A 25,055-nucleotide genomic window follows, 5' to 3' on the forward strand; every position below is an offset into this window, starting at 1 on the left:
TTTTTAGAGTGTGCTTATGAGTGGGGGGAGGGGCAGGGGGAGAGGGAGGAAATCACCAGCAGACTTGTGGCTGAGCACAGAGTCCTACAGGCTGGAACCTACAACCCTGAGATCATGGCCTGGGCTGAAACCAATTGTCAGATGCTCAACCAACTGAGCTACCCAGGAACCCCAGGACAACTGATTTTTAAACACTGACTTTGTGTCCAACAACCTTGCTAAACTCTCTTCCTGATTGAAATAATTTATCTGTACCATCTTTTGGGCTTGCTTTTAAATATACAGTCATATCATATGAGATTAATGGCAGTTTTATTTCTTTTTTATTCAGCCCTTATTTCTTTCTTTCTCTTACTTTATTGGTGACCTCTGGTGTGACATGGAATAGAAAGGCGCCTGGGTGGCTCAGTCAGTTAAGCGTCTGCCTTCGGGGGCGCCTGGGTGGCTCAGTGGGTTAAAGCCTCTGCCTTCAGCTCAGGTCATGATCCCAGGGTCCTGGGATCGAGCCCCACATCCGGCTCTCTGCTCCTCGGAAAGCCTGCTTTCTCCTCTCTCTCTGCCTGCTTGTGATCTCTGTATGTCAAATAAATAAATAAAATCTCTTAAAAAAAAAAAAAAAAAAGGTGCCTGCCTTCGGCTCAGGTCATCATCCCCGGTGCCTGGGATCCAGCCCCGCATCAGTCTCTGTGCTCAGGGGGAGTCTGCTTCTCGCTCTGCCTCTCCCTCTGCCTCTCCCTCTGTGCTCTCTCTCGTTCTCTCTCTCAAATAAGTAAAATCTTGAAAGAAAGAAAAAATGAAAGAGAGAGAGAGAGAAAGAAAAGGAGGAAAGAAATGTAGTGATGGAGGGAGGGCCTGGGTAGCTCAGTCGGTTGAGCATCTGACTCTTGATTTTGGCTCAGGTCATGATCCCAGGGTCCTGGGATCCAGCCCCGTGTCAGGCTCCACGCTCGGCAGGGAGTGTGCTGGAGAGTCTCTCTCTCCCTCTCCTTTTATTCCCCTTCCCCATCATGTGCGAGCATGCACGTTCTCTCCCCTCACCCGAATAAATAAATCAACCAACCAATCAACCAACCAACCAACAAATAGAATCTTAAAAAAAAAGGGGAAATGTAGTGATGAGGGCATCCCTGTTCTTGATCTCCATGTCCCCAGTATGGTGCTTGCAGAAGGCTTTCTGTAGCCACCCTCATCAGGTCACGGAAGTTCCCTTCTATTTACTGCTGACCTGAACGGTATTAGTGCTTATCAGATGGATTTTTCCATTTCCATTTTTTCTTTTTTTTTTTTAAGATTTTATTTATTTATTTGACAGAGAGAAATCACAAGTAGATGGACAGGCAGGCAGAGAGAGAGAGGGAAACAGGCTCCCTGCTGAGCAGAGAGCGCGACGCGGGACTCGATCCCAGGACCCTGAGATCACGACCTGAGCCGAAGGCAGCGGCTTAACCCACTGAGCCATCCAGGCGCCCCCATTTCCATTTTTTCATTTCCATTTCCAGCCATTGAGATTATCCTGATTTTTCTTCTTTCTTTATTCTTTCCTCTTCTAAAATGTGCTAAATACATTAATTCATTTTCTAAAGTTAAACCTGAGTTCATCAAGATAAGTCCAACAAGATCACGATTTGTATTATGCTTTCAACGTATTGCTGGGTTCAGTTTGCTAATATCTTGTTGAGGATTTTTGCCTTTGTGTTCAGAAATGAGGTTGACTTCTGACTTTTCTTTCTCCTGATGCCTGTGTGAGGCTTTGCTTCCTGAAGTGAGGTGGGAGCGTTGTCCCTTTTTCTATTCTCAGGAAGACTTTATGTAAGATTGGATTGTCCTCTTGAAAGTTTCATCAAAGCCATCTGTGACACCATCTGGGCCTTGAGTTGGTGTTTAAGGAAGGATCTCTGACTGCCGCCGGTTCACCTTCTTTAACGGTTACGCAACTGTTTAAGCTTTCTATTTTTTCAGATACTGCTGTATTTTTCTAGAAAATTTTCTGTCTCCTCTAAATTTTTGAATTTAAGTGACTTTTTCTTTTAACTTTTACAACATAGCTGGTGATTCCTCCTTGTCACCCTTAGTAGTGGTTTTTTGTGCTTCCTCATTTGCGTGATGGGTTTTACCAGAGGTTTGTCCATTTTATTAGCTCTTCCAAAGAACCAGCTTTGGCTTTGTTAATTCTTTACTTCTTTTCCTTTTTCTATGTTTGTTTTGCTTTGTGGATCTCTATTTTTTTTTTAAGATTTTATTTATTTATTTGACAGATCCCAAGTAGGCAGAGAGGCAGGCAGAGGGAGAGGAGGAAGCAGGCTCCCTGCTGAGCAGAGAGCCTAATGCGGGTCTCAGTTCCAGGACCCCAGGATCATGACCCGAGCTGAAGGCAGAGGCTTTAACCCACTGAGCCATCCAGGCACCCCGTGGATCTCTGTTTTTATCTTTATTATGTCCTTCTTTTCCCTTTCATATTTTTTGCTGTTCCTTTTTTTTTTTTTTTTTTTTAACTTCTTAATTGGGCATCTAGGTCATTAATTTCTTTTCTGTTTTATTCGTTGTAACATTACCCTCTAAGTATGGCTTTATCTGCACCCCAGGGTTTATAAACAGTACTTTCCTGAGTCATTCAGATTCACGGGGCATCTGGGTGGCACAGTTGGTTAAGTGTCCGACTCTTGATTTTGGCTCAGCTCATGATCTCAGGGTCATGAGATTGAGGCCTGCATCAGGCTCCACGCTCAGTGGGGAATCTGCTTGAGAGTCTCTCTCTCTCTCTTTCTGCCCCTCCCACTCATTCTGTTTCTCTCCCTCTCTCTCTCAAATAAATAAATACTTATTTAAAAAATTCAGAGTATTTTCCTAATATCTGGTAGGCTCTTCTTAGATAAGAAGGTGATTTGAGTACGTTCCTTAACATGTAGAGATAGATATTCTTGTTGACATTTTATATGGATTTCTAGGTTGTGGTCAGACAACCTGCTGGATGTATCATTTCAGTCCTCCAAAATGCACAAAAATTAGTGATAACAAAGTGACCATGATATAGTTTTATAGTCTGCCTTTTATACTTTGTCACTTTGGAGTTTATTTTTAATTGTTCAGTTTGTTCTCCATCTTAAAGCAAAATCAGTTTGCCTGGAATTCAGAATGACCTGTTAGGGGCACGTGGCTGGCTGAGTTGGTAGAGTGTGTGACTCTGAGTCTTAGGGCTATGAGTCCAAACATTGAGTGTGGAGCCTATTTAAAAATCTTTTTAAAAGGGGCGACTGGGTGGCTCAGTGGGTTAAAGCCTCTGCCTTCAGCTCAGGTCATGATCTCAGGGTCCTGGGATCGAGCCCCGCATTGGGCTCTCTGCTCAGCAGGGAGCCTGCTTCCTTCTCTCTCTCTCTGCCTGCCTCTCTGCCTACTTGTGTTCTCTGTCAAATTAAACAAAAGGGGGGGGGGGGCTCTTTAAATCTGCCAGCATATAACCATATACAAAAATACTTCATTGGAAAGGGCACTTGATTTTCCCTTGACCTGAAATAGCTCTGTCGTTGTTTCCAGCCCTGAACTGTTGAAATAGATCACCAGTGTTTATTTACTCACACAGCTCTGTCTTGTTTGATGTATAATTTAGCCCGGGTCAGTTCTTTTTCCAGGTCTTTTTCTTTTTTTAATAATTTTTTTCCTTGAGTATAGTTTACATACAGTGTGACATTAGTTTCACGTATACAAGAAAGTGATTCAGCTTCTCTGTATGCTGTGCTCACCACGAGTGTGGCTACCATCTGTCACCATACACCGCTGTTAAAGTATCATGGGTCAGCCACATTTTTTTTAAGCTTTGAGTAAAGCCCATTTGCAGTGCGAAAGGGGTATAAAAATCAACTGTTTCTTGGTTTTTCTGCAGGCCCGAGGTATGAAGAAACAGGTCATCGACGACTTCATCACCCAAAACAAGTATCTGCTGGCAGCCAGGCTCACCAGCCAGAAGTTCTTCCATGAGCTCTGCCCCGTGAAGCGGTCTCACCGACAGAGGAAGTAAGGATGCCAGGCTCTGCCTCTGCTTGTCGCCGCAGGAGAGGGGACATGTCACACTTCTCTACCGGGCAGTTAAACCTCTGCCTGTGATGTCAGAACTTAACTCTTTATGTTAGTAGTGGGGTATACAAGTATCCAGGGTGCCAGCCAGGCCCCAGGGGGCGTCAGAGAAGATCTCCCTCATTCATAACCCTTTAGCTAAGGCCAGAAGGGTGAGTAGACTTTAGCCAGCTGTCAGGGAGAGCCTGGGTCCCTCTGAAGAAGTCTGGATATGAACATGTCGCTGTTTCCAATAGAAGGTTCCATGCAGAGTGCGCCTTGGGAGGCCTTGGGTAGGGGGCTGGGAAAACACTAACTTTCGGAAAGTGAAGGACACTGAGGAAATGTTGAGAGAATTAGCTGGGAATGGGAAGGCTGAGGCATACTTATTCATACAGAGTATCTAAAAAGTCTAGAAACACAAAGGAAATATTTATTAGACCCCTTTCAGATTAATCAGTTAGTGGCTTTAAATGTAGGACTTTTTCATCATGCAACGTGTCTAGGTATGGAAGGAAGGAAAACATTCTAGTCATCATGTTTGAAAATACAACGCCAATATTGTTTAAAATGGGAGAACTTACCTATGTTTCCAGATATTTCTGATTCCTTTATAAGACTAAGGGAGAAGAAAGACTTGAATTCGATAGAAAGAAGAATTTCATGGACTCAAAGATTGTGTACGCGGCTTTCAGAAACGATCCCAGATCCGTTCACTTCTCACCTTTTTTACCACCGCCACCTCTGGAGACCCCCATGCTAGCCTCCAAGCCAGGCTCTGCTTCCCTTCCGTTCTCTTCCCCTCTTGTGCCGTCCAGGCGGTTCTCCACACAGCAGCCAGTGGTCTTCCTGGAACTGTGTGCTGGGTCCAGTCTCTCCCCATCCAGGGGTCTTTGCACTTGAGGTTCTCTCTGCCTGGAATGCCCTGACCCCTTTTTCACCATATGGCTCAGCCCGTTCGGGTCTTTGCTCACCTCTGAGAGGTGACGTGTTCCTGTGCAATCCGGCTAATGGCCCAAGACAGATCTGACCAGCTCTGCCTGTTGTGGAGACACTTGAACGGCCAGCTTCTGAAAGGATTCAGAGGCCTTTGCCACAAAACAAATTCCCAAGTGTGATAACGTTTGGTTTGGGGAAGCTGTCACCAGTCTAGAAGAGAAGCAGGTCACTGATGACTTGGAAATTGTCTCTCATTAGAGACTTCTGACGTACAGCGTCCATTAGTAAAATGTATTCGCTTCTGTAAAACGAGCGAGCCTCTTCTTCTTCTCTTGTTCTAGCCTCAGCCTTGGAGATGGATTATAAAGTCTTCTCTTCTGTCGTTGTGCAGGTACTGTGTGGTTTTACTGACCCCCGAGGCTACCAAGCTGAGTAAACCCTTTGAGGCTTTCCTGTCCTTTGCCTTGGCAAACACACAAGACACAGTGAGATTCGTGCACGTCTACAGCAATCGGCAGCAGGAGTTTGCCAACACCTTACTACCAGACAGTGATATGTTTCAAGGAAAATCAGCGGTGAGTCATGGATTCTCTTCGTAGTCTGAGCTCTTGACACACTTGTGGCACCTGACCTCTTTCTCCCTTCTTTGACAGTTTTGAATACAGATTGCAAGAAATCCAGAAACCTCTGAACCTGTTTTGAAAGCCTACTCTTGAAACAATCTTTTACCCTAGTGATTTCACCTCCTAGATTTTCAGCATTAGATCTTCCCAGAAAACGTCTTTCTTATGAGTAAAGGTTCAAGAGCAATCAGTTCTTTTCAATAATTTTTTTTTCCCCATGACAGGTGTAGTCTTAGAATACCTAGTTTGTAAGGGACACCTGGGAATCTCAGTTGGTTAAGTGTCCAACTCTTGATCTCGGGGTCTTGAGTTCAAGCCCTGTGTTGGGGTCCACGTCCACTACTTGGGAAAAAAAAATAGAATACCTAGTTTGTAAAATCTTCCTTAGGCTTCCTTAGGCAGTAAAATCTCCCTCCTTCTGCCTCTCTCACTTCATTTTAATTGATCTCTCTTCCCTTCCCCTCCTTTGTCATCACTCTACAGAAGCAGTAAATTCTTCCCTGTCTTTGTCATCGTTTTGGTAATAATGGAAAATCGTTCTAAAAAACTCAAAGTTCCTTATTACACTTTTAAGTCAGAAGTTACAGGAAAAAGTCTACTCATAAGAAAGAGCTTTAACTTTCAGCAGAAACTTTGGAAAGTCACCATAAACATGGTGTCCTTTGTCAGAAAGAACTTAAATCTTGTGCACGTACTTTATACCCATCCATATTCCTGTTCAAGCTTATCGCTGCCTTCACTGGATCCTTTTTACCGTCCTCCTTGAGAAAAAAAAAAGCCTTGAAGACTTGTAATGGTTTCCGGCCTTTTCCCCTAGGTGTCTATCTTGGAGAGACGCACCACGGGAGGAAGGGTGGTGTATAAAACGCTGGAGGCTCCCTGGACAGGGAGTGAGAGTGATAAGTTCACACTCTTGGGCTACCTCGACCAGCTGCGCAGAGACCCGGCTCTGCTGTCCTCCGAAGCTGTACTCCCGGACCTGACGGACGAACTTGCGCCTGTAAGCATGTAGCCCAGGAGAGGGGGCACCGGGCAGGGCTCCCAGAGCCAGAGCAGAGGCAGGCTGCACGCTGTGTTGGGTGAGGACCTCTCTGCCCCAGGCTCGGGGGCTCAGTCCTTACCATCCCACATTTTCTCTGTCCTTAGATCTTTCTCCTCCGGTGGGTCTACTTTGCTTCTGACTACATCTCAGACTGCTGGGACAGCATATTTCACAACAACTGGTAGGAGTATTGCTAGATGAAAGTTCTTTTTCTCCATCGATAGCAGAACCACTGTTTTTCTCTTGAATCTGTCTTTCTTTGATTCCAGTGTATACTCAATACAGGCAAGTGGAAGAATCTTTACATGTTTTCAACGACTGTTCCCTTTATCTTTTTTTTTTTTTTTAAGATTTTATTTATCGGGGCACCTGGGGGGCTCAGTTATTAAGCCTCTGCCTTCGGCTCTCATCATGATCCCAGAGTCCTGGGATTGAGTCCCATATCTGGCTCCCACTCCCCTTGATAATGTTCTCTCTCTCTGTCAAACTAAAATAAAGTCTTTTTAAAGATAAATAAAGATTTTGGGGCTCCTGGGTGGCTCAGTGGGCTAAAGCCTCTGCCTTTGGCTCAGGTCATGATCCCAGAGTCCTGGCATCAAGCCCCACATCGGGCTCTCTGCTCAGCAGGGAGCCTGCTTCCCCCCTCTCTCTGTCTCCCTCTGCTTACTTGTGATCTCTGTCTGTTAAATAAATAAAATCTTAAAAAAAAAAAAAGATAAATAAAGATTTCATTTATTCATTTGACAGAGAGCAGCAAGCAGAGGGATACGTATTTGCTGATTGCCCCCTCTTATTTTTTGTGTGTGTTTGCTGATTGCCCCTTAACCACTGGGCCTGTCCTCTACATCGGTGCACCCCTGGTGCCCAGCCCAGGGCCCAACACACATGGAGGCCTGTGTAGAGATGTACAAGCCAGTCAGTGAGTTAACCAGAGAAGGAAGGGCTCTCCCACCCCCAATAATACCGTGAGCCCCTGAAGGGCAGAACCGCACCTCATTCATGTTTGTGATTCCTGGCACCTGGCACAGCTCGTGAAAAATGGCAGGCCTTTGAGGAGTGTTTGTGGGTGCATAAAATTTTAGAGCACGTCCTAGGGAACGTCGTGAAAGGTCAACATTTTCTTCTTCCTCCACCCCTCTGGGCCACGGCTGAATTATTCCAGCCGGGGGAAAAAAAAAATAATAATCAAAGTAAGGGAAACATTTCCACAGACTTTTTAGTCACCACCCTCGATATCAGAATGTTCTTCCACGTTCACAGCATAAATCCTGTCACTTCCTTCTGCGGAACTTACCAAGCACACACCTTATTCTATTGAGACAAGATAATCAGACTCTTAGAATAAGCAATCTGAACTAAAACGGTGAGGGAAAATCTCGTTTTCCCCACCCCCATGCTCACCCTCCCCCCCCAAAAAAAACCTTACTTGTACGAAACCATAACGTGTTTATTGATATGAAAGCCTTTTGGTTTGGGTTTTTTTTTTCCTGAGCCACGGAAAAGAAACCCAGTATCATTCATGGGCAGAGCAGAGTTTGTTAACTCCATTTCAGGCGGGAAATGATGCCTCTCCTGTCCCTGGTCTTCTCTGCCCTCTTCATCCTCTTCGGCACCGTCATCGTTCAGGCTTTCAGGTAAATGGCTCCGTGGCTTCCCAGCCCGATTTCTCAAGGGTGAGCCCCAAACCTCGGGGTTGTGTGTACTGTTTCTTTCCTAAAACTCCTTGTTTCTTACTTTAGTGACTCAAACGATGAGCGAGAATCCAACCCTCCAGACAAAGAGGAGGCCCACGAGAAGGCCAGGAAGACCGAGCCAAGCTTCACCAAAGAAAACAGCAGGTTTCTCTGAACAGGACACCAAACCCACCCCTGCCAGGCAGGAGAGCCACAGGCCGCAGTCCGAGAGCGCGGTGTTCGAGTACCTAGTGTCTGTCGGCTCTCTGGGTCCCCCCACTCGTGTGTGAGATGGGAATTTCGGGAAGAATCAGCTGCTGGGTAGTGTTTACTGAAACCCCCGAGGCCTTTAGACACAGGACCTACTTTGATGCTACTCCATGCCTCCAGGCCCTCAGTCTCAAACATGATAATGGGGACAGGAAGCAAAGCAGGTCCGAGTTGCTAGATGACCCAGAAGCAGGGAAGCCTGTGTCACCGTAACCATGCAGCTCCCCTTCGCCCTGTCCTAAAGCCACTTCTCCGCCAGCCGCACCGCAGCATCTGAACGGCCCTCTGTAGGCCCAGCACCACCAAGCGGGGACCGTCCCCATCCTGCCGATGTGTCAGGCTCCAGAACATTAAATGACATCCCTAGTCTGGTGGGAACGTAGCATTTTCTTCCTCTTGTTTCTTTTCAAAGTAATGGCATTCCCCTATCCTGAGACCGTCTTAATTCCTTGCTATTTCTCCACAGCAAGATTCCTAAAAAAGGCTTCGTGGAGGTAACTGAGCTCACGGATGTAACCTACACCAGTAACCTGGTCCGCCTGAGGCCAGGCCACATGAACGTGGTCCTCATCCTGTCCAATTCCACCAAGACCAGCCTCCTGCAGAAATTCGCTTTGGAGGTCTACACGTTCACTGGGTAAGCGCTTGTGGGAAGGAGGGGACCGAGGACACACACGGTCGCCCTTTCCTCTTTGACCATGAGGGGCTTCGTGCATGCGATGAGATGTCAGCCGTGACCTTTCGAGCCCAGAAACCTAAGCCATCGCGAGGGGTCTTCTCCCCTCGACTTCTGTCCTGATGCTTCCGAACAAAGGAGGTTGCCTTCTTCCCTGAGCATTTCAGGGAACTCTGTCCTCTAGCTCTCGTGTGTTTTCCTGAAGCCAGGTACTGAGAGTCCTGCGGTGGCACCCAGCACGGGGCCCGGAGCGGACTCTGACAGCCGTCGCAGACCCCCTCACGTCCCACAGGAGTCCTCCATTCTTCCCGAATTGGGGCTCCGTCCGACACACAGCGTCCCTCCTAGTATTCGAGATCTGAAAAGATCTTCGTGTTCCCCGCGGTTCAGGGTGCCGGGCTGTGCACTCAATGTGCTGTGTCCTTCCACCAGGAGCAGCTGCCTGCACTTCTCCTTCCTGAGTCTGGATAAACACAGAGAGTGGCTGGAGTACTTGCTCGAGTTTGCACAGGACGCAGCCCCGATCCCCAACCAGTACGACAAGCATTTCATGGAGCGCGACTACACGGGTTACGTGCTGGCTCTGAACGGCCACAAGAAGTACTTCTGCCTCTTCAAGCCCCAGAAAGCAGTGGAAGAGGAGGAGGCCATGGGGTCCTGCAGCGACCTTGACTCTTCCCTCCACCTGGGCGAATCTCGAGGGAAATCTTCCTGTGGCCTTGGACCCAGGCCCATCAAAGGGAAATTGAGCAAGTTGTCCTTATGGATGGAGCGCCTGCTTGAAGGCTCCTTACAGAGGTTTTATATCCCATCATGGCCTGAGCTAGACTGAGGGAGCTCAAGAGAGACTTTAACTCTTCGGGCTTTTTAATAGGCCCTTGGGAACAGGTCTTTTCAGGACTCCACCTACCACCACGGACAGAGAATAGATTCTAGATTATTCTTCCGGAACAATGGCTAGAAGAATCTTTCCTTTGTCCTGTTCTAACCTAGGAGTGAAAAACACCTCAAGTTAAATCCCCTAGATCAAAATATTTTGCTTTGGGTTTTTTTCCCCTTCATTTGAATGCCGCACTATTTAAAGTAGACTGCTCATCTCCCCTTCCTTTGTCATCCCTGTCCTATGCTCACACCGCCCTCCCCTGTCCTGTCTCTGTGCTGGGGGAGAAGCACAGGGCTCCAGGCAGCAGCAGGGCCTGATGGAACCCCTCGAGCCTGCAGCGCTGGTCGGGTCCCCTACTCCCCCACCCCCGCTGTGCTTCCGCCCTGGCGCATGCTGGTATCGGTGGGACCGACAGCCCACACAGCAGCTTCTAGGCCCTGCATCCTGAAAGAGGCCTGATTCCAAGCAATCTCACATTTGGTCCTTTTTCCGGTAGTCAGTGGCTAAAAGTGTATTTGGGGGGTATCCCCCTGCAGCAGCTTGTCAGCCATGGTTTTACAAGGCTAGGGGCAATTGGGGGTCCTGCATGTGAGTTTGGTTTTCTTCCCGAGACAGGAGAAGGGAGGGCTGAGCAGTGACAGAAGTGACCCCTTGGGGTGTCCCCATCGGCCGCCTCCCCGGCGCTCAGCCTAGCCAGGGAGGGATCCGCACGGCAAGAAGTACTGTAATGACTTTGAGCCATTTCCGTGTCTGTCTCACAAGCCTTTCTGCCTCTGTCAGTTTTAGGGTATGAATCTTAGGAGCCATAATTTTTAGTCTCGTTCTCTGGACGTAGAGATAAGCTGCTATAAGCCAGTAGATGTTAAACTCAAGACACCTACCTTATGCCCGCCTGACAGGCGTCAGGCTCCAGAAACCTCTTCCCTCCGGGGTGTCTCTTTAGTAAAATACCAGACATGTCTTTGTATCAAGGAACTTAAAGATTTCTCAACAATGTATTTTGAACACTGTTACCCCCAAAAGTCCTGTAACTTTGAGCCCTCTTTTGTGACAAGTGAGCAAAGACTTGTTCTAGAATCCTTTTTGGCAAAAGGCTTCCTTTGAGCTTCTGGCCTATATTGTGGTTTCTCAGTTGCTTTCACCCTTAACTCACAACTGCTTCACCAGTAACAGGGTGCGCCCTCCTGCCAGCACCCCGGCTTCCAGAGCCCCAGTGTGCAGTGGACCACACCCGCCAGTTAGAGAGTTTGCATTTGGGGAGGGGCGGGTAGGGTGCCAAAACCGCCAGTGGAGTTTGAACAGCCTTAGAGAGCGACCAGTTCAGATGTCAAAGCAAATTGCCCTTTTGTAAAGCGAAGTATCAGAATCAGTGATGGGACTTTGACTCAGTTAGTATTTCTTTAATCATCAGTGCTAATTTAAACTAAGCCATTTGGATCCTGAATAATTCGAACACTGAGCTACAGTAGCAAGTAATAAATTACTGAAGCCCAGGAATTCCTGTCGTTTCCATGGAGTCTATAGCTTTATTTAAAAAAAAGAAAAAAAAAAAATCACTGCCAGGCTTCTTCCCCCCCGCCCCCCAACATGATCCTCTTAAAATCAGATGCTTACTCTGGTCGCTGTGTCTCCTGGCACCTGGCCCAGGCAGGCGTGATTAAGGGATTCATTTGGTTCCTTGATGCACCAGCCTCAAAATTTATTTTCTGGGTCTTTTATGGCCAAGTGGCTGGTGTGAGTTGTGTTCTGGTTCAGTGGTGGGTTTTTAATTTCTGGTACCAATGGGAGGAATCCGTGACCTTAATTTCTGAAAACCAAAACCTCCCCAGATTTGTTCCTTTTAAAAATGTTTCTCATTAAAATAAAAAGCACCTTTAGACAGAAAGCTGCACCCTCCATTTGTATGAAGGAAGGAAAGTGAGAACAGAGAGGATTCAAAACATTCCCGGTGAATTTTTCAGTCCAAAAATCATCTCACAGGTCTGTTTGGGGTTGGAAGATAACGTCCCCCCCAGAGGATGCTAGGAAGGTTCTACTTTAAAGTGAACTCTGCCCTTGACCACCCAGGCCTTTCCTCACGAACGTTTCCATGAATTTGTTCACTTCTGTGTCAAATGTATGAGCCGCTGTCACGCTCCGCCAATGCCACCATTTCTCCTTCTCTCGTGTGTAATCACACAGACGTAATTTTGGTTTTAAGTTCATTTCTTGGTCTTTGAATATCTTGAGACTGACAACATTGTTTTATTTTTAGAAGTCGGCTTTTCTGGTTGATATAACCTATGTATCATGTTTGGCAGCTGGGGGTGAAACTGACCTAAAACAAGTCTTTGTAGAATGTACACCTACTTAACAATTTTTTTTTAATCATTCAGGTGCAGGTGGTATAATTTGTGTAAGAGATTGTCAGCTCGGAGTCAGCAGCATTTCAGTGAACAGGACTGCCCTGACTTCTGCTGGGCACCATGGTTTCTCTCTCTCTCTTTGCCATCACCTACTGACCGTGAAAATTTGGTCGTAGTTTTCAAATCAGTAGGTTGATTTCCTCCTCAGTCCGTACATGAACGCTTTCCTGATTTAAAAAGAAATGAAATATGAATTTTTTTAAGTGATTTACTCTGTTTGGGAAAAAGAGATTAGAAGCAAAACAGTCAAACGTTTTTCCGAAGCAAAATTCTTTAAAAAGCTGATGCAGAGTATCTTTGCAGATGCAATATCGCTCCCATCCAAATGCCTGCCCCTACCCCTTGGAAACAGATGCAGTGTGGCAGCTGCTGGATCTGTCTGTTCCGTTTGTCAAGGAGGATGGAACTTTAGAGACCGATCCGAAAACAAGGTGAATATTTTGCACTTTTGATACTCTTAGGAACAAATAACTTATTTGGCAAATGGTGTCTTTTCTTTATGTTGTTTTTGTTTTGTATTGTGAACAGGCACTGAAGCTGATGTTATTTTTGTTTTGAGAATATTACAGACTGGAAAACAGAAATAAACTATTTTCACGTGTGATGCTTACTTGCTGCTCTTGCACTGGGAGACGATCTGCTCGCGGACACATTAGCGATGCGAACCGAATTTACACGTAACTCAACCCACGCATGAATCTTCGTGGCCAATTTCGGGAGTTACTGTCACGGCGCATCAGCTCCAAGAGTAGATAACGCAAAACTGAGGCAGGGAGAGAATTAAGGAAATGCTCCCAAGGGCTCTCTGGAAGCCACCCGATGTCTGGCTGAAAAGACATCCCATGCATCCTGTGGGCTTTTGAGCAGGAAGTTTCTTTATTAGGATCTGCATGTTACTTTCATTCAAACTTCTTGTTTATGTTCACGGTGGTCCTAAAACCCAGATACAGCCCTGAGTCCCTCAGGAGGAGCCACCATGTAAGGGAAGAAACTGGAGAAATACAGGGTTGTGTACAGTATTCTGTCCTAGGGCATTTTTTATTTCACTTATGCAATTTTTAGATCATCTTGAACCAGAGGCTCTTTGGCTCCCTTTTCCCCTTAATCCTCCAACATCTTTCATCAAAACAGTACAGTGCTTCTCTAGTTTTAGTTGTTCAAACTCCACAGAAATAGTAGCTGTTGGATGAAGCCTCTACTGAATGCCCTGATTTTATAGCCTCCAGGGACAAAGTTGTTTGTTTGTTTGTTTTTTAAGATTTTTATTTATTTATTTGACAGACAAAGATCACAGGTAGGCAGAGAGGCAGGAAGGGGGTGGGGAAGCAGGCTCCCCACTGAGCAGGAGCCCGATGTGGGACTTGATCCCAGGACCCTGAGACCATGACTCCAGCCAAAGGCAACGGCTTTAACCCACTGAGCCGCCCAGGCGCCCCAGGGACAAAGTTCTAGTGGTATGGACTCTCCAGTACTCAGATCCCTTGCGCATAAATTCTTAAGAACGGTCATCAGCACAACCGCTGTATCTTGAGGAGCACAAGGTTCAGGCGACCGTCACTTTGGGGAGAGCACACAGCATCTCAAAGAGCAGGTTAGCCGCCACCAGGGCCGTGTTGCCTACAAAGAGACAGAACTGAAGGTGAACACGAGGCAGGCCACTCCCGCGGCCGAGCCTCTCGGTACTCAACCCTTTTCCCTTTGCGCTGCCTTTCCGGATTCGCCCCCTCTTCCACGCTCTTCTCCGGGCTGCCCAGCCACCCTGTGGACAGGCTTCCCCTGGTACTCGGCTCCATCAAGCATCATTCAGAAAGAGCCTTCTGAAATTCACACGGTTTGTCGTTTACCCTGAGAACAGAATCCCGCCACCGCCTCCCTCCAGCCCCCACCCCACCCGGCCGCCAAAGGAAAACCTGCAATAATGGTGTCTATTGTATTTATCACCTACCCTCTGAGGCTAACAGGCCTAAGTCTGGAAGCTTCTCTAAGTCGAAATTATTGGGATGGCATCTGCTTTGAATTTCTCTCCTAAGCCACCCAACCTCCCACTTCTTTAATATTAATAAATATTACTTAGGCCTTGACAATTCGCTTCTCAATGAACTATCAAAGAAAGGTAGAACGGTGCCACCCTATTAATAAACCACCAGCTAGTTGCTTTCTCTTCTGCTGTCCGGGCCAGTAATAGCCACCTCCCAGGGGTTTTGTTAATTAGCTCCTGTTTGTAAGGTGTGCAGAAATAGGTTTATTTTCTTCGCTGCAAAACATACTCAGCAGGTTCTCGAATTACACAAAAGGGCCCATCCATCTTCTACTTATCAAGTACATTAATATCATGTAAAGCAGCAGCTGCCTACAGATCACAGTATTCTCGCTTACTCACCAAAAGGATCATAGGGCGGCGAAACTTCCACAAGATCACAACCCACCACGTTCAGGCCTTGACAACCCCGGATGATCTCCAGCGCCTGTCCAAGACCAAGCCTGAGTTGTCCACAGCAGTAACCGCTCACAACGAAAAGCAACCACAGAGGCCCCAGTGCCTCTCTCCCAACGCACGCCCACCCTTTGACTTGGAACTATCTCTCACAATAAGCATCTATCGACGGCCAGGCACACTGGTGGGCATCACAGAGACACAAATGGCCAAGATACATCCCCCGCTCCCAAGGGGTCCACACAAGCAGACCAATCACTTCAATGTCATGCATTAAAGGCTTCAAGAAAAGCCAGGCGTAGGGACCCGTGGCAGGCTGAGTCAGTAGAGCATGCAACCCTTGATCTTGGGGTTGAGAGTTCGAGCCCCGAATTAGGCATAGAGATTACTTTAAAAAATTAAATCGTTAAAAAAAAAAGCAAGCATAGGAAAGTGTCACACGAAACCGCCCCAAGAGCTGGGGTAAGGCATCCCCAGCAGTGGAAGCACTTAGCGCAAGGAATTGGCCAAGCAGCTAGGTAGGAGCAGTGCGGCCCAGACTGAAAGACACATGCAAAGACACGGAGATGGAAAGAAATACCAGTAGTTAGATATGGCCAGCAGACAGGATAAGTGAGGGCAATGGTGGGAAGAGGTCACTTTGTCTAAAAGAGTTTCCATTCTGCCGGTGAAAAGCCCAGAATGAGAAGCTGAGGAATGAGGGTTGTGTTTTAGAGATCTCTGTGGGGAACTGATGGAGAATGGCTTTGAGAGGTAGTTGCCCACAGGCCCCCTTTCTTAGAGGAGATAAGGTCACGGCTCGGGTGTGAGTGGTCTTCCCTCCGGTGCCCAGATATCTATGAGTGCCTCCTCTTTATGTCAGGCACCGTTCTAGACTCCAAGGACAGGGGAGCACATGTGGCAAGAGCCCAATCCTCCTGGAGCTCACCTCCTAATTAAAACCACACTCCGATTCTGCCTCCATTTCCTGACACTCAGCCCACGGTCAGAGCTTTATTTGAGTGTTTCTAAAACGTCTGAACATCCACGATCGGCGGTTAATCCCACCGTGAGCACTTTTTAAATGGAACCCCAGAAAGAGAAACTTAGCATTTTTAAGCGGGGATACTGGCATATGTCCCCCTGAGCCAACCATACATGGATCAGAGGCAGAAGGCTCAAGGGACAGACTATCCAATCCCAAAGTCGGTCCACTCCTCACTCAACAAGAGGGTCCAACCTTCAAGCAGCCCTGAGAACAAAGGTCTAACCCCTCAGCTTTTAAAATCCTGTCCTGACCCCGAAGACTCACCCCCCGCAAGTCCCAGGGAAGTGGGGAGTTAAGAACCCTGCCCCCCAGACACTGTCCCTGGTGGAAGCTGCTTACCTGACTCGGGGTGAGACCAGCAATCTCAGGGGTGCCTGTCCCCGGGGCATAGGCGGGGTCCAAACTGTCAATGTCAAAGCTGATATAGATGGGTTTGCCTCCCATCTGCTGCCTCACCTCCCCCATCAGAGGAACCAGGGACTTCATCCAACAGTCTTCGGCGGGGACCACCCGGAAACCCTGAGGAAGTCAAGAGCAGGACGTCAAGCCTCCCGCAGGGCGTTGTTTATTGAGCATTTCGTAGGCGCCAGCCCCACGCTAAGCGCTTCTGCACACACGACATGGGACCCCCAGTCTTCACGAAGAGGGAACTGCCATCCCCACTTCCCTGGTGAGTAAGGGAAGAGCGACGGCCCTGAAGAAGCAGGAAGGAAGTCACAGCGGACCTGGGGAGATGGGATCACAGAGAGGCTGGGCTCCAGCTTCAGTGAGGGAGGAACTTAGAACTTAGCACCCCCGAAGGGCTCTGTCCAGGAAAAGGGCCCTTTCGCCCTCTAAAAGCAGGCGACTAGGGTCTTTCCTGTTGGCCCTTTGTCATTCGTGTTTACCTCTGGCCAGGGGCCGGGGGAGGATGAGAACTAGAAAGATGGCCCCTGGCCTTGGGTTCAGACCTCCTCCGCTCTCTCTGAAGCCAGCCACAGCACCGAGGTTGGTGTGTCTGTTCCCTCACCAGCCGGGCGATGAGAGGCCCCCTGTGCCTCGTGCACTCACATCCTCTCTCCTCTCTGTCCCACGCGCCCCTCTTGGCGCAAACTTGGCCTTCCTTCCTGCTTTTCTGAACTGGGTTATTAAAACCCCTGTGCCGTCCAGAGCCACCACCAAATGGGCACCACAGAGCAATGTGCTCTGCAGGCTGGGGGCAGAGGCAGGGGCATTTGGTTTGTCACCTGGCTCCGGCTGTATCTGAAAGGATCCAAGGTCATGGCGGAGCCCCGGATGCCGATCTGCACCACGCGCTTACAGTCCAGGAGCCCCTCGTCCACGCAGCGGCGGAAGGGCGACCCGTGGTAGAGCTTCTCTCCGAGGGCCGTGTCAGCCGTGTCCATGTGAGCGTCCACGTGCAGCAGCCCCACGGGGCCATGCCTGCTGACAACGGGCAGCTCAGAGGCCAGGCCTCCTTCTGGGGCCTGAGCACCGCCCCCTCCAGGCTCCCCACACTTCCACACTTGGCCTTTCTTAGCCACGGGCGACCTGGCATCAATGACCAGCCTTGCAGCTGGTTCCTGTCTTTAAATCACTTAGCGGCTCAGAATAATCAGCTCAGAGAAGTCCGGCAGAAGACAGACACGTACACTGCTTCAGCTGCAACCAACTACCTACCTATCACCCAGAATGTTCTTCACTTAGAGCCGCAGAGGCCCAGAAGGATAAGAATGAAGGATGGAGGCTCAGGGGAGCTTGGCAGAGCTCCTCAGAGCCACCCTTTCTCCAACCTTGGCACCAAGAAGCAGCTTCAACCCAACCCTCTCTCCATCATCTCCAACAGCCCCGCCAGCCACCGGAAAGCAACATACAACCTAAATCAATGCCAGGCAAGCAGAGCTTCCAGAAAAGACTTGCACCCGCCTACCACCGATGAAGATGCTACCCACGTATCCTTCCCGTGTATGAATTCTGGAGCTGTGCCGCTTTGGCCCTTCTGCCTCTTTTTCAAACTAATTAACCCAAGTTAGTTCGTCCCTGGTAGACCTGCAGGACCGGAAAATCCATTTTCTCATTCTCTGGGGAAGGGCCTCTCCTCAAAAAGCAATACCCCTGTGTATTGGGCCTTAAAGCCAAACAGAAAGTGAAGTTAACAGGGTTTGTGTATTTCACAAGGGGCCCATCTTCCAAAGACAGAGACACACACTGAGCACGTGCACCAGAGCAGATCTAGGGCGAGCAAGGGTAGCCACAAGTGTTAATAATAAATTGTTATGTATTATTATAATAAATTATTATTTATAATAATAATAAATAAATTATAAATAATAATATTATTATAAATAAATATTATTGTATTATATAATTATATATCATTATAAATAAATAATAATATTATTATAAATAATAATAAATTATTATTTATTATTACTGGCTCCCAGCTGGTGACTGACAGAGACACCGGGAGCTCGACCTTCATTTTGATCCACAGAAGCAACTCAGTCGGGAATTTCCCATCACCCCAAATAACCTGAGCCAGCAGAGGTCACGTGATACCGTCTAGCGGCAAACCACTCATTCCCCAGCTCCTGAATCTCGAAACCCTTGTGCACGTCCAGATGCTCGGGACTTACTTTTTTGCCATCGCTTGCAGAATCGGATATGTGATTGTGTGATCTCCACCTGCAAAGAGGAAGAAGAAAGCATCTGGAACGTGGGTAAGAGGAGAGGACCATGCATCACTGACGGCAGTCTCCCGACTGTCCGGTTGTGCCACTCTTTTGATTAGGCCAAAGAGCTATAACCTCAGCTAACGTGAGATCTTATTCAGTGGTGGGAAGATGGCCACTGGATGTTTGGGATTACATAGTCCTTTCAAAGAGGAAACGGAGAGGGCGCCTGGGTGGCTCAGTGGGTTAAGCCGCTGCCTTCGGCTCAGGTCATGATCTCAGGGTCCTGGGATCGAGTCCCGCATCGGGCTCTCTGCTCAGCAGGGAGCCTGCTTCCCTTCCTCTCTATCTGCCTGCCTCTATCTACTTGTGTTCTCTGTCAAATAAATAAAATCTTCAATAAAAAAAAAAAGGAGGAAACGGAGAGCCTGGGTGGCTCAGTCCGTTAGATGTCTGCCTTCTGCTCCATTCATGATCCCAGGGTCCTGGGATCGAGCCCCATGCCGGGCTCCATTTTCAGCGGGGAGCCTGCTTCCCCCTCTCCCTCTGCCTGTCACTCTGCTTACTTATGCGCTCTCTCTCTCTCTCTCTCTCTCTCTGTGTCAAATAAACAAGCAAAATCTTTAAAATTTAATTAATTAATTAAAAAATAAAATAATGGGCACCTGGGCAGTTCAGTTATTAAGTATCTGCCTTCGGCTCAGGTCGTGATGCCAGCGTCTGGGATCGAGCCCCGTATCGGGCTCCCTACTTGGTGGAAAGCCTGCTTCTCCCTCTCCCACTCCCCCTGCGTGTGTTCCCTGTCTCGCTGTGTCTCTGGCAAATAAATAAAATCTTTTAAATAAATAAATAGAATAAAAGAGGGAACAGATGAAAGCATACAGGTACAATGCCTAGAACAGGTCTGTCCGATAGAACTCTGAAGTGACGGCCATGTTCTCTGTCTGCACTGGACACTGGACAGGACGGTCACTAACCACACAGGCCTCCTGGAATACAGCTCATGCTGGAAGGATCCGCATTTCCTATTTTATCTCATTATAATCAACTGTAAGTTGAATAACCATCTGTGGCTAGTGGCTGCTGTACAGGACAGCTCAGGCCTAGAAAAGCATCACCATGGACCACCACTAATAACAATAGCTAACATTTATTGAAGCTTAAAATACGCCAGTCACGATGCTGGACACGTTGTAGCCACTTTCAGTATATGCCCCTCGTGCTAAACAATGAGGAGATGCTGGTAATGTTATATTCCCGTTTTACAAGTGAGGAAATGAAGCATAAATAGCCGGTGAGAGGTGAGCTGAGATTTTCAAACCGAGCCATCCAGAAACCGCACTCCGCACCACCAGGTTCTGCAGGCTCAGCCCTCTTGTTGGGCAAAAATACATTTGGAGATTTAGAAAAAGGTCTGTATCATTTAACGACTTGTGAACTGGAGGAGAAAGAAACGTAAGTGGGAGCAGAGGGAAAGATGCTTTATAGGCGGACAGAGACCCTGATGAGAAAGAAATACCCCCTAGCAGCATTCTCTCAAATAAAGTCATTAAAAGTATGTCCCTGAGGGGTGCCAGGGTGGCCAGTCGTTAAGCGGCTGCCTTTGGCTCAGGTCGCGATCCCAGCGTCCTGGGATCGAGCCCCGCATCAGGCTCCCTGCTCAGCGGGATGCCTGCTTCTTCCTCTCCCACTCCCCCTGCTTGTGGTCCCTCTCTCACTGTCTCTCTCTCTCTCTGTCAAATAAATAAATTAAATCTTAAAAAAAAAAGTATGTCCCTGAGAGGGGCCTGGGGTGGCTCCGTTGGGTCGGCGCCCGCTCTTGATTTCAGCTCAGGTTGCGATCTCAGGGCTGTGAGATCAGCCCTGAGTGGGGTCTGTGCTCAGTGTAGAGCCCACCGAAGAGTCTCTCTTGTTCCCCTCTGCTCCTTCCACCCCTACCCCTGCGCAGGGGCGTGCGCACTCTATCGTGCTCTCCTCTCTCTTTCAAAGAAAGAAGGAAAGAGAGAGAGAGAGAGAGAAAGAAAGGAAGAAAGAAAAAGAAAGGAAAAAGAAAAGCATGCCCTTGAAATGGTTAAAAAAGCCACAGCTGAGTGAGGTTCTGTTGTGAGCCTTCCCGAGGCCTGGAATCATGGATAGGACAAAGCTGAGGTGGGGAGAGGAACTTGCTGGAATGCAAAATTTAAGGGACACCAAAAAACTGAGTCATTAAGATAAATGCTATTTTGATGTAATTTTTTGATGTAGCTATTTTGATTTTTATAAATCAAGGTCAAGGCCAAAAAAAAAATCTAGGATAAGAATTTTTTTTTAGATTTATTTATTTATTTGAGAGAGAGCACAGATGGAGAGGGGAAGGAGCAGAGGAAGAGGGACAAGCAGACTTTGCACTGAGCCCAGAGCCAGACACGGGGCTCAGTCCCAGGACCCTGAGATCATGACCTGAACAGAAACCGAGAGTCGGACGCCCAACCGACCGAGCCCCCCAGGTGCCCCTCCATGTTAAATGTTTAAGGGGCGCCTGAGTGGCTCAGTGGGTGAAGGCCTCTGCCTTTGGCTCAGGTCATGGTCTCAGGGTCCTAAGATGGAGCCCCACATCAGGCTCCCCACCCCTCTCTCTGCCTCCCTCTCTGCCTACTTGTGATCTCTCTCTGTCAAATTAAAAAAAAAGAAAATCTCAAAAAAAATAAAATAAAAAAATTTTTTTAGAAGACAGGATCAGTAACAGTGCTATTCTGAACCATACTGGAGCCTCAAAAGGGCGAAGCCAATCATATCTATTGTTGACTTTTTGCCAACACCCCAAGGTGAATGCCTCACTTGCCTCACCCTAGTCCATCCCTGTCGGCCATGAGTCCAAAAATGTAAACGGCCTCTCCCCAGGGGTTAAAACACATGAATCAGGGCGCCTGGGTGGCTCAGTGGGTTAAGCCGCTGCCTTCAGCTCAGGTCATGATCTCAGGGTCCTGGGATCGAGTCCCGCGTTGGGCTCTCTGCTCAGCAGGGAGCCTGCTTTCTCCTCTCTCTCTCTCTGACTGCCTCTCTGCCTACTTGTGATCTCTCTCTGTCAAATAAATAAATAAAATCTTTAAAAAAAAAAAAAAAAAAAAAAAAAAAAAAAAAAAAAAAACACATGAATCAAAAATATTCTCTTTCTGGGGCACCTGGGTGGCTCAGTGGGTTAAAGCCTCTGCCTTCAGCTCAGGTCATGATCCCAGGGTCCTGGAATCAAGCCCCGCATCGGGCTCTCTGCTCGGCGGCAAGCCTGCTTCCTTCTCTCTCTCTGCCTGTCTCTCTGCCTACTTGTGATCTCTGTCTGTCAAATAAATAAATAAAATCTTTTAAAAAAAGAAAATTAAAAAACAAAAAAACATTCCCTTCCAGCTGTCTCCATATTCACAGTGGCTTCCCCTGAAGGAGTAGCTACACCCAAGCCTGAGATAAATGAACTCCAGCCCAGAGAGCTGCACTTGTCCCCACAAACGCCATTACCCAAGGTCAGGGGAATACAGCCAGCTGTTACAATTTTCTGATAGGCCTCTCGAATTAAACGGCAGCTATCCTGAAGGTTGTAAAGATTGACGTTCACATCGCCTAGGTCTGCAACCATGAGGGACTGGAAGGGGAGGGCCCCCGTGCTAGGGTTGACTGTCCGAAGCATCACTGATTCTTCCCGGATCCGCCGGGGTCCAAATCTGGAGAAGGAAAAATCACCCTGTGAACCACCCCAGAAAGGTCAGAGGTCCTGCCTCCACCAGGATTTCTTAACCTCTACACTGCTGACATTTGGGGCTGCATGAGTCTTTGGTGTGAGTGGGGGGCAACCAATCCTTGTAGGATGTCTCCTCTGATCTGTAACCCACTAGATGCCAGGAGCAAGTGGGATAACCAAAAAGGCCTCCAGACACTACCAAATGTCCCCTGGGGGCAAAATCACCCCTGGTTGAGAACCACTGATCCAGGCTATATACTCTTTTTTTTTTTTAAGATTTTATTTATTTGACAGAGAGAAGAACCAAGAGAGGGAACACAAGCAGAGGGAGTGGGAGAGAGAAAAGCAGGCTTCCCGCTGAGCAGGGAGCCCGATGAGGGACTCAATCTCAGGACCCTGGGATCATGACCTGAGCCTAAGATAAATGCTTAAGGACTGAGTCACTCAGGCGCCCCCCAGACTGCATACTTGAAGACATCAAAGGCACGAATTTAGGGACCCACCCATCAACAATTTACTAAATGACATTAAATAATTTCTTAATCTCCATGAGCCTCAATTTCCTAATCTGTAAAATCATGTACTGTGTTGTTCGAGGAATGGAGCAAGGTCATCTCTGCAAAGGGCCTTGCATTTGGGAGACATTTAATAAATGGCAGGATCCATGTTTGCGGTAAGCGGGCGAGCTGAGCAGAAATTAGCTGATGCTCAGTCACTAGGAAAACAGATTTTACTTCCACTGCCTCCATCTTAGAAAAAATGCCTTGGGGTCCCTGACTGGCTCAACTGATGGAGGTAGGGTGGGACTCTTGATCTCGGGGTTTCAAATTCCAGCCACACACTGTGTATACAGATTAAAAATAATAAAATGAGGGGCGCCTGGGTGGCTCAGTGGGTTAAGCCTCTGCCTTCAGCTCAGGTCATGATCTCAGGGTCCTGGGATGGAGCCCCGCATCCGGCTACCTGCTCAGGAGAGAGCCTGCTTCCCCCCTTCTCTCTCTGCCTGTCTCTCTGCTTACTTGTGATCACTGTCAAATAAATAAAATCTTTTAAAATAATAAAATGGAAAAAATTTTTAAATAGTCAAATGTATTTTTTTTTTTAAAAATCCTTGTATTTGAGCAATTCTTGATCAGGTGACATCTAGAGGTTTGGGGAAGGGGCATCCAGTTTTCCCTCTTCTTAGAAATAATGTCGCCTGCTTCCCCCCCCCCCCCGCACCCGAACCCCCAGCCCCACAGCCACCCAGCAAGGCTCAGGAATCAGTGTGTGGAGAAGGCTCGGGTCACCAACAGATGACACCCGTGACCAGCCCTCACCATTGCTCGATGCGGGAGGAGGGAAATCAAAGGTCTTTCCAACAACGAGATTGGGAGCCTCCGGAGGCAGCACCAGCTTCCAACCCCACCCTGGGTGAGCGGAGGAGCCCGTCCCTTTGTCTTGCGCGCCCAGTGGCCATCGGACGGTCCAGCCACCTGTCCCCCAATCCTTCGGACCTCACCTCGCCCCGGGCCGGTTGGAGGTCCCAATGTCCAGCGGCACCCCGACGAAGGCGGCGTCCAGCCCCTCGGGAGAGGCCTGCACTGGCAGCCGCATCATGGAGCAGACGCCCACCGTCCGGGCCACGAACTCGGAGCTGGGGGGCTGGTTCCGGGGCGCATCGGAGGACCGGCTGCTGGAGCTGCGGCCCGGGCGGCAGAGCCCCACGGCAGGATGCGCGCCCCCGCCGACCCCCAGACCCCGGGCGCCCCGGGAGGCAATCCACCGAAGCATGCCTCCCGCCCGGTCCGCACAGCGCCAGGCCCGCGGGCTGTGCCGGCGCCGAGCTGCGCGCGCTCAATGAGCCTGCGGCCTGGGGAACTGGGCGGGCGAGGGGCCGCTCTCTCCCCACCCCCTCTCTGGACTCTGGCCTCTGGCTCGCTCGGTAAACAAAGCCAGGCCCCCGCCTCCCCACTCCCGGCCACGGCACCGCCCCGGTGTCTGTGCCCCCCACCCCAAAACTGGCCCTTGGTCCCTGCTTCTCCCTATCAGAGTAATGTTTTTAAAAAGTGAAAAGATTTAAAGGCGGGGGGACTTTTTTTCTAAAGAAGAGAAATAGGCGATGCACTTTTTAAAAGATTTATTTATTTTAGAAAGAGCGAGGGCGCCAACGAGGGAGGAGGGACAGAAGGAGAGAGAAGCGGCCTCTGCGTTGAGCCCGGAGCCCATAGCGGGGATCGATCTCACGACCCTGAGAACGTAACAGGACCTGAGCTGAAATCAAGAGTAGGAGAATTAAGGGACTGCCACCAGGCACCCCTGGAAATGCATTTTTTTTAAATAATTTATTAAGGAATGTTGGGTAAGATTCTTAGGAAGTGGAGTCTTTCTAAATAATCTTCTTGGAGTGGGGCGCCTGGGTGGCTCAGTGGGTTAAAGCCTCTGCCTTCAGGCTCTTTGTCCTCCTGTCTCTCTCTCTCTCTGCCTGCCTCTCTGCCTACTTGTGATCTCTGTCTGTAAAACAAATAAATAAAATCTTTTAAAAAAAAATCTTCTTGGACTTAGAGACTCCCCACCCACCCACCCCCACCCCCCCAACCCCGCTAGTGAAGGTCACACTACCAGGAAGTCCCTAATCTGCAATCCTCTTTATTTCTAAGGGGAAAGGGGAAGAAACCACCAGGGAAAGGAAATAAT

The 25,055-nt window shown here is 48.4% G+C and overlaps 2 protein-coding genes across 5 annotated transcripts in view; one reads left to right on the forward strand and one right to left on the reverse strand.

Annotated features, from left to right (window-relative positions):
• The window catches only part of DNAJC16 (DnaJ heat shock protein family (Hsp40) member C16), a 33,893-nt gene extending 20,733 nt beyond the window's left edge, over positions 1 to 13,160 (forward strand). For all 3 annotated transcript variants that reach the window (XM_004741416.3, XM_004741415.3, XM_045063796.1), the window contains 8 exons: positions 3,878 to 4,008; positions 5,378 to 5,561; positions 6,427 to 6,609; positions 6,756 to 6,832; positions 8,205 to 8,285; positions 8,391 to 8,489; positions 9,061 to 9,231; positions 9,703 to 13,160. In XM_004741416.3, the coding sequence (XP_004741473.1) occupies positions 3,878 to 4,008; positions 5,378 to 5,561; positions 6,427 to 6,609; positions 6,756 to 6,832; positions 8,205 to 8,285; positions 8,391 to 8,489; positions 9,061 to 9,231; positions 9,703 to 10,102 (1,326 nt within the window). In that variant the 3' untranslated portion in view covers positions 10,103 to 13,160. The remainder of the gene's footprint in view (positions 1 to 3,877; positions 4,009 to 5,377; positions 5,562 to 6,426; positions 6,610 to 6,755; positions 6,833 to 8,204; positions 8,286 to 8,390; positions 8,490 to 9,060; positions 9,232 to 9,702) is intronic.
• Positions 13,161 to 13,892: 732 nt separating this feature from the next.
• Positions 13,893 to 24,283, reverse strand: AGMAT (agmatinase). 2 transcript variants are annotated; one of them, XM_004741413.3, is made up of 7 exons: positions 23,881 to 24,278; positions 22,160 to 22,362; positions 18,635 to 18,683; positions 17,246 to 17,441; positions 16,359 to 16,538; positions 14,939 to 15,023; positions 13,893 to 14,175 (listed from the first exon to the last, which is right to left on the reverse strand). In XM_004741413.3, the coding sequence occupies exons 1-7, from the start codon at positions 24,150 to 24,152 to the stop codon at positions 14,102 to 14,104; spliced, it is 1,059 nt and encodes a 352-aa protein (XP_004741470.1). In that variant the 5' UTR covers positions 24,153 to 24,278; the 3' UTR covers positions 13,893 to 14,101. The 2 variants fall into 2 exon arrangements, with proteins under 2 accessions (XP_004741470.1, XP_004741471.1); XM_004741414.3 differs by lacking the exons at positions 13,893 to 14,175; positions 14,939 to 15,023 and adding an exon at positions 15,063 to 15,653 and having other exon boundaries at positions 23,881 to 24,283.
• Positions 24,284 to 25,055: the final 772 nt, after the last annotated feature.

This window comes from Mustela putorius, unplaced genomic scaffold (assembly GCF_011764305.1).
Source record: "Mustela putorius furo isolate JIRA1106 unplaced genomic scaffold, ASM1176430v1.1 tig00003853_pilon_pilon_pilon, whole genome shotgun sequence".
NCBI lineage: Eukaryota > Metazoa > Chordata > Mammalia > Carnivora > Mustelidae > Mustela > Mustela putorius.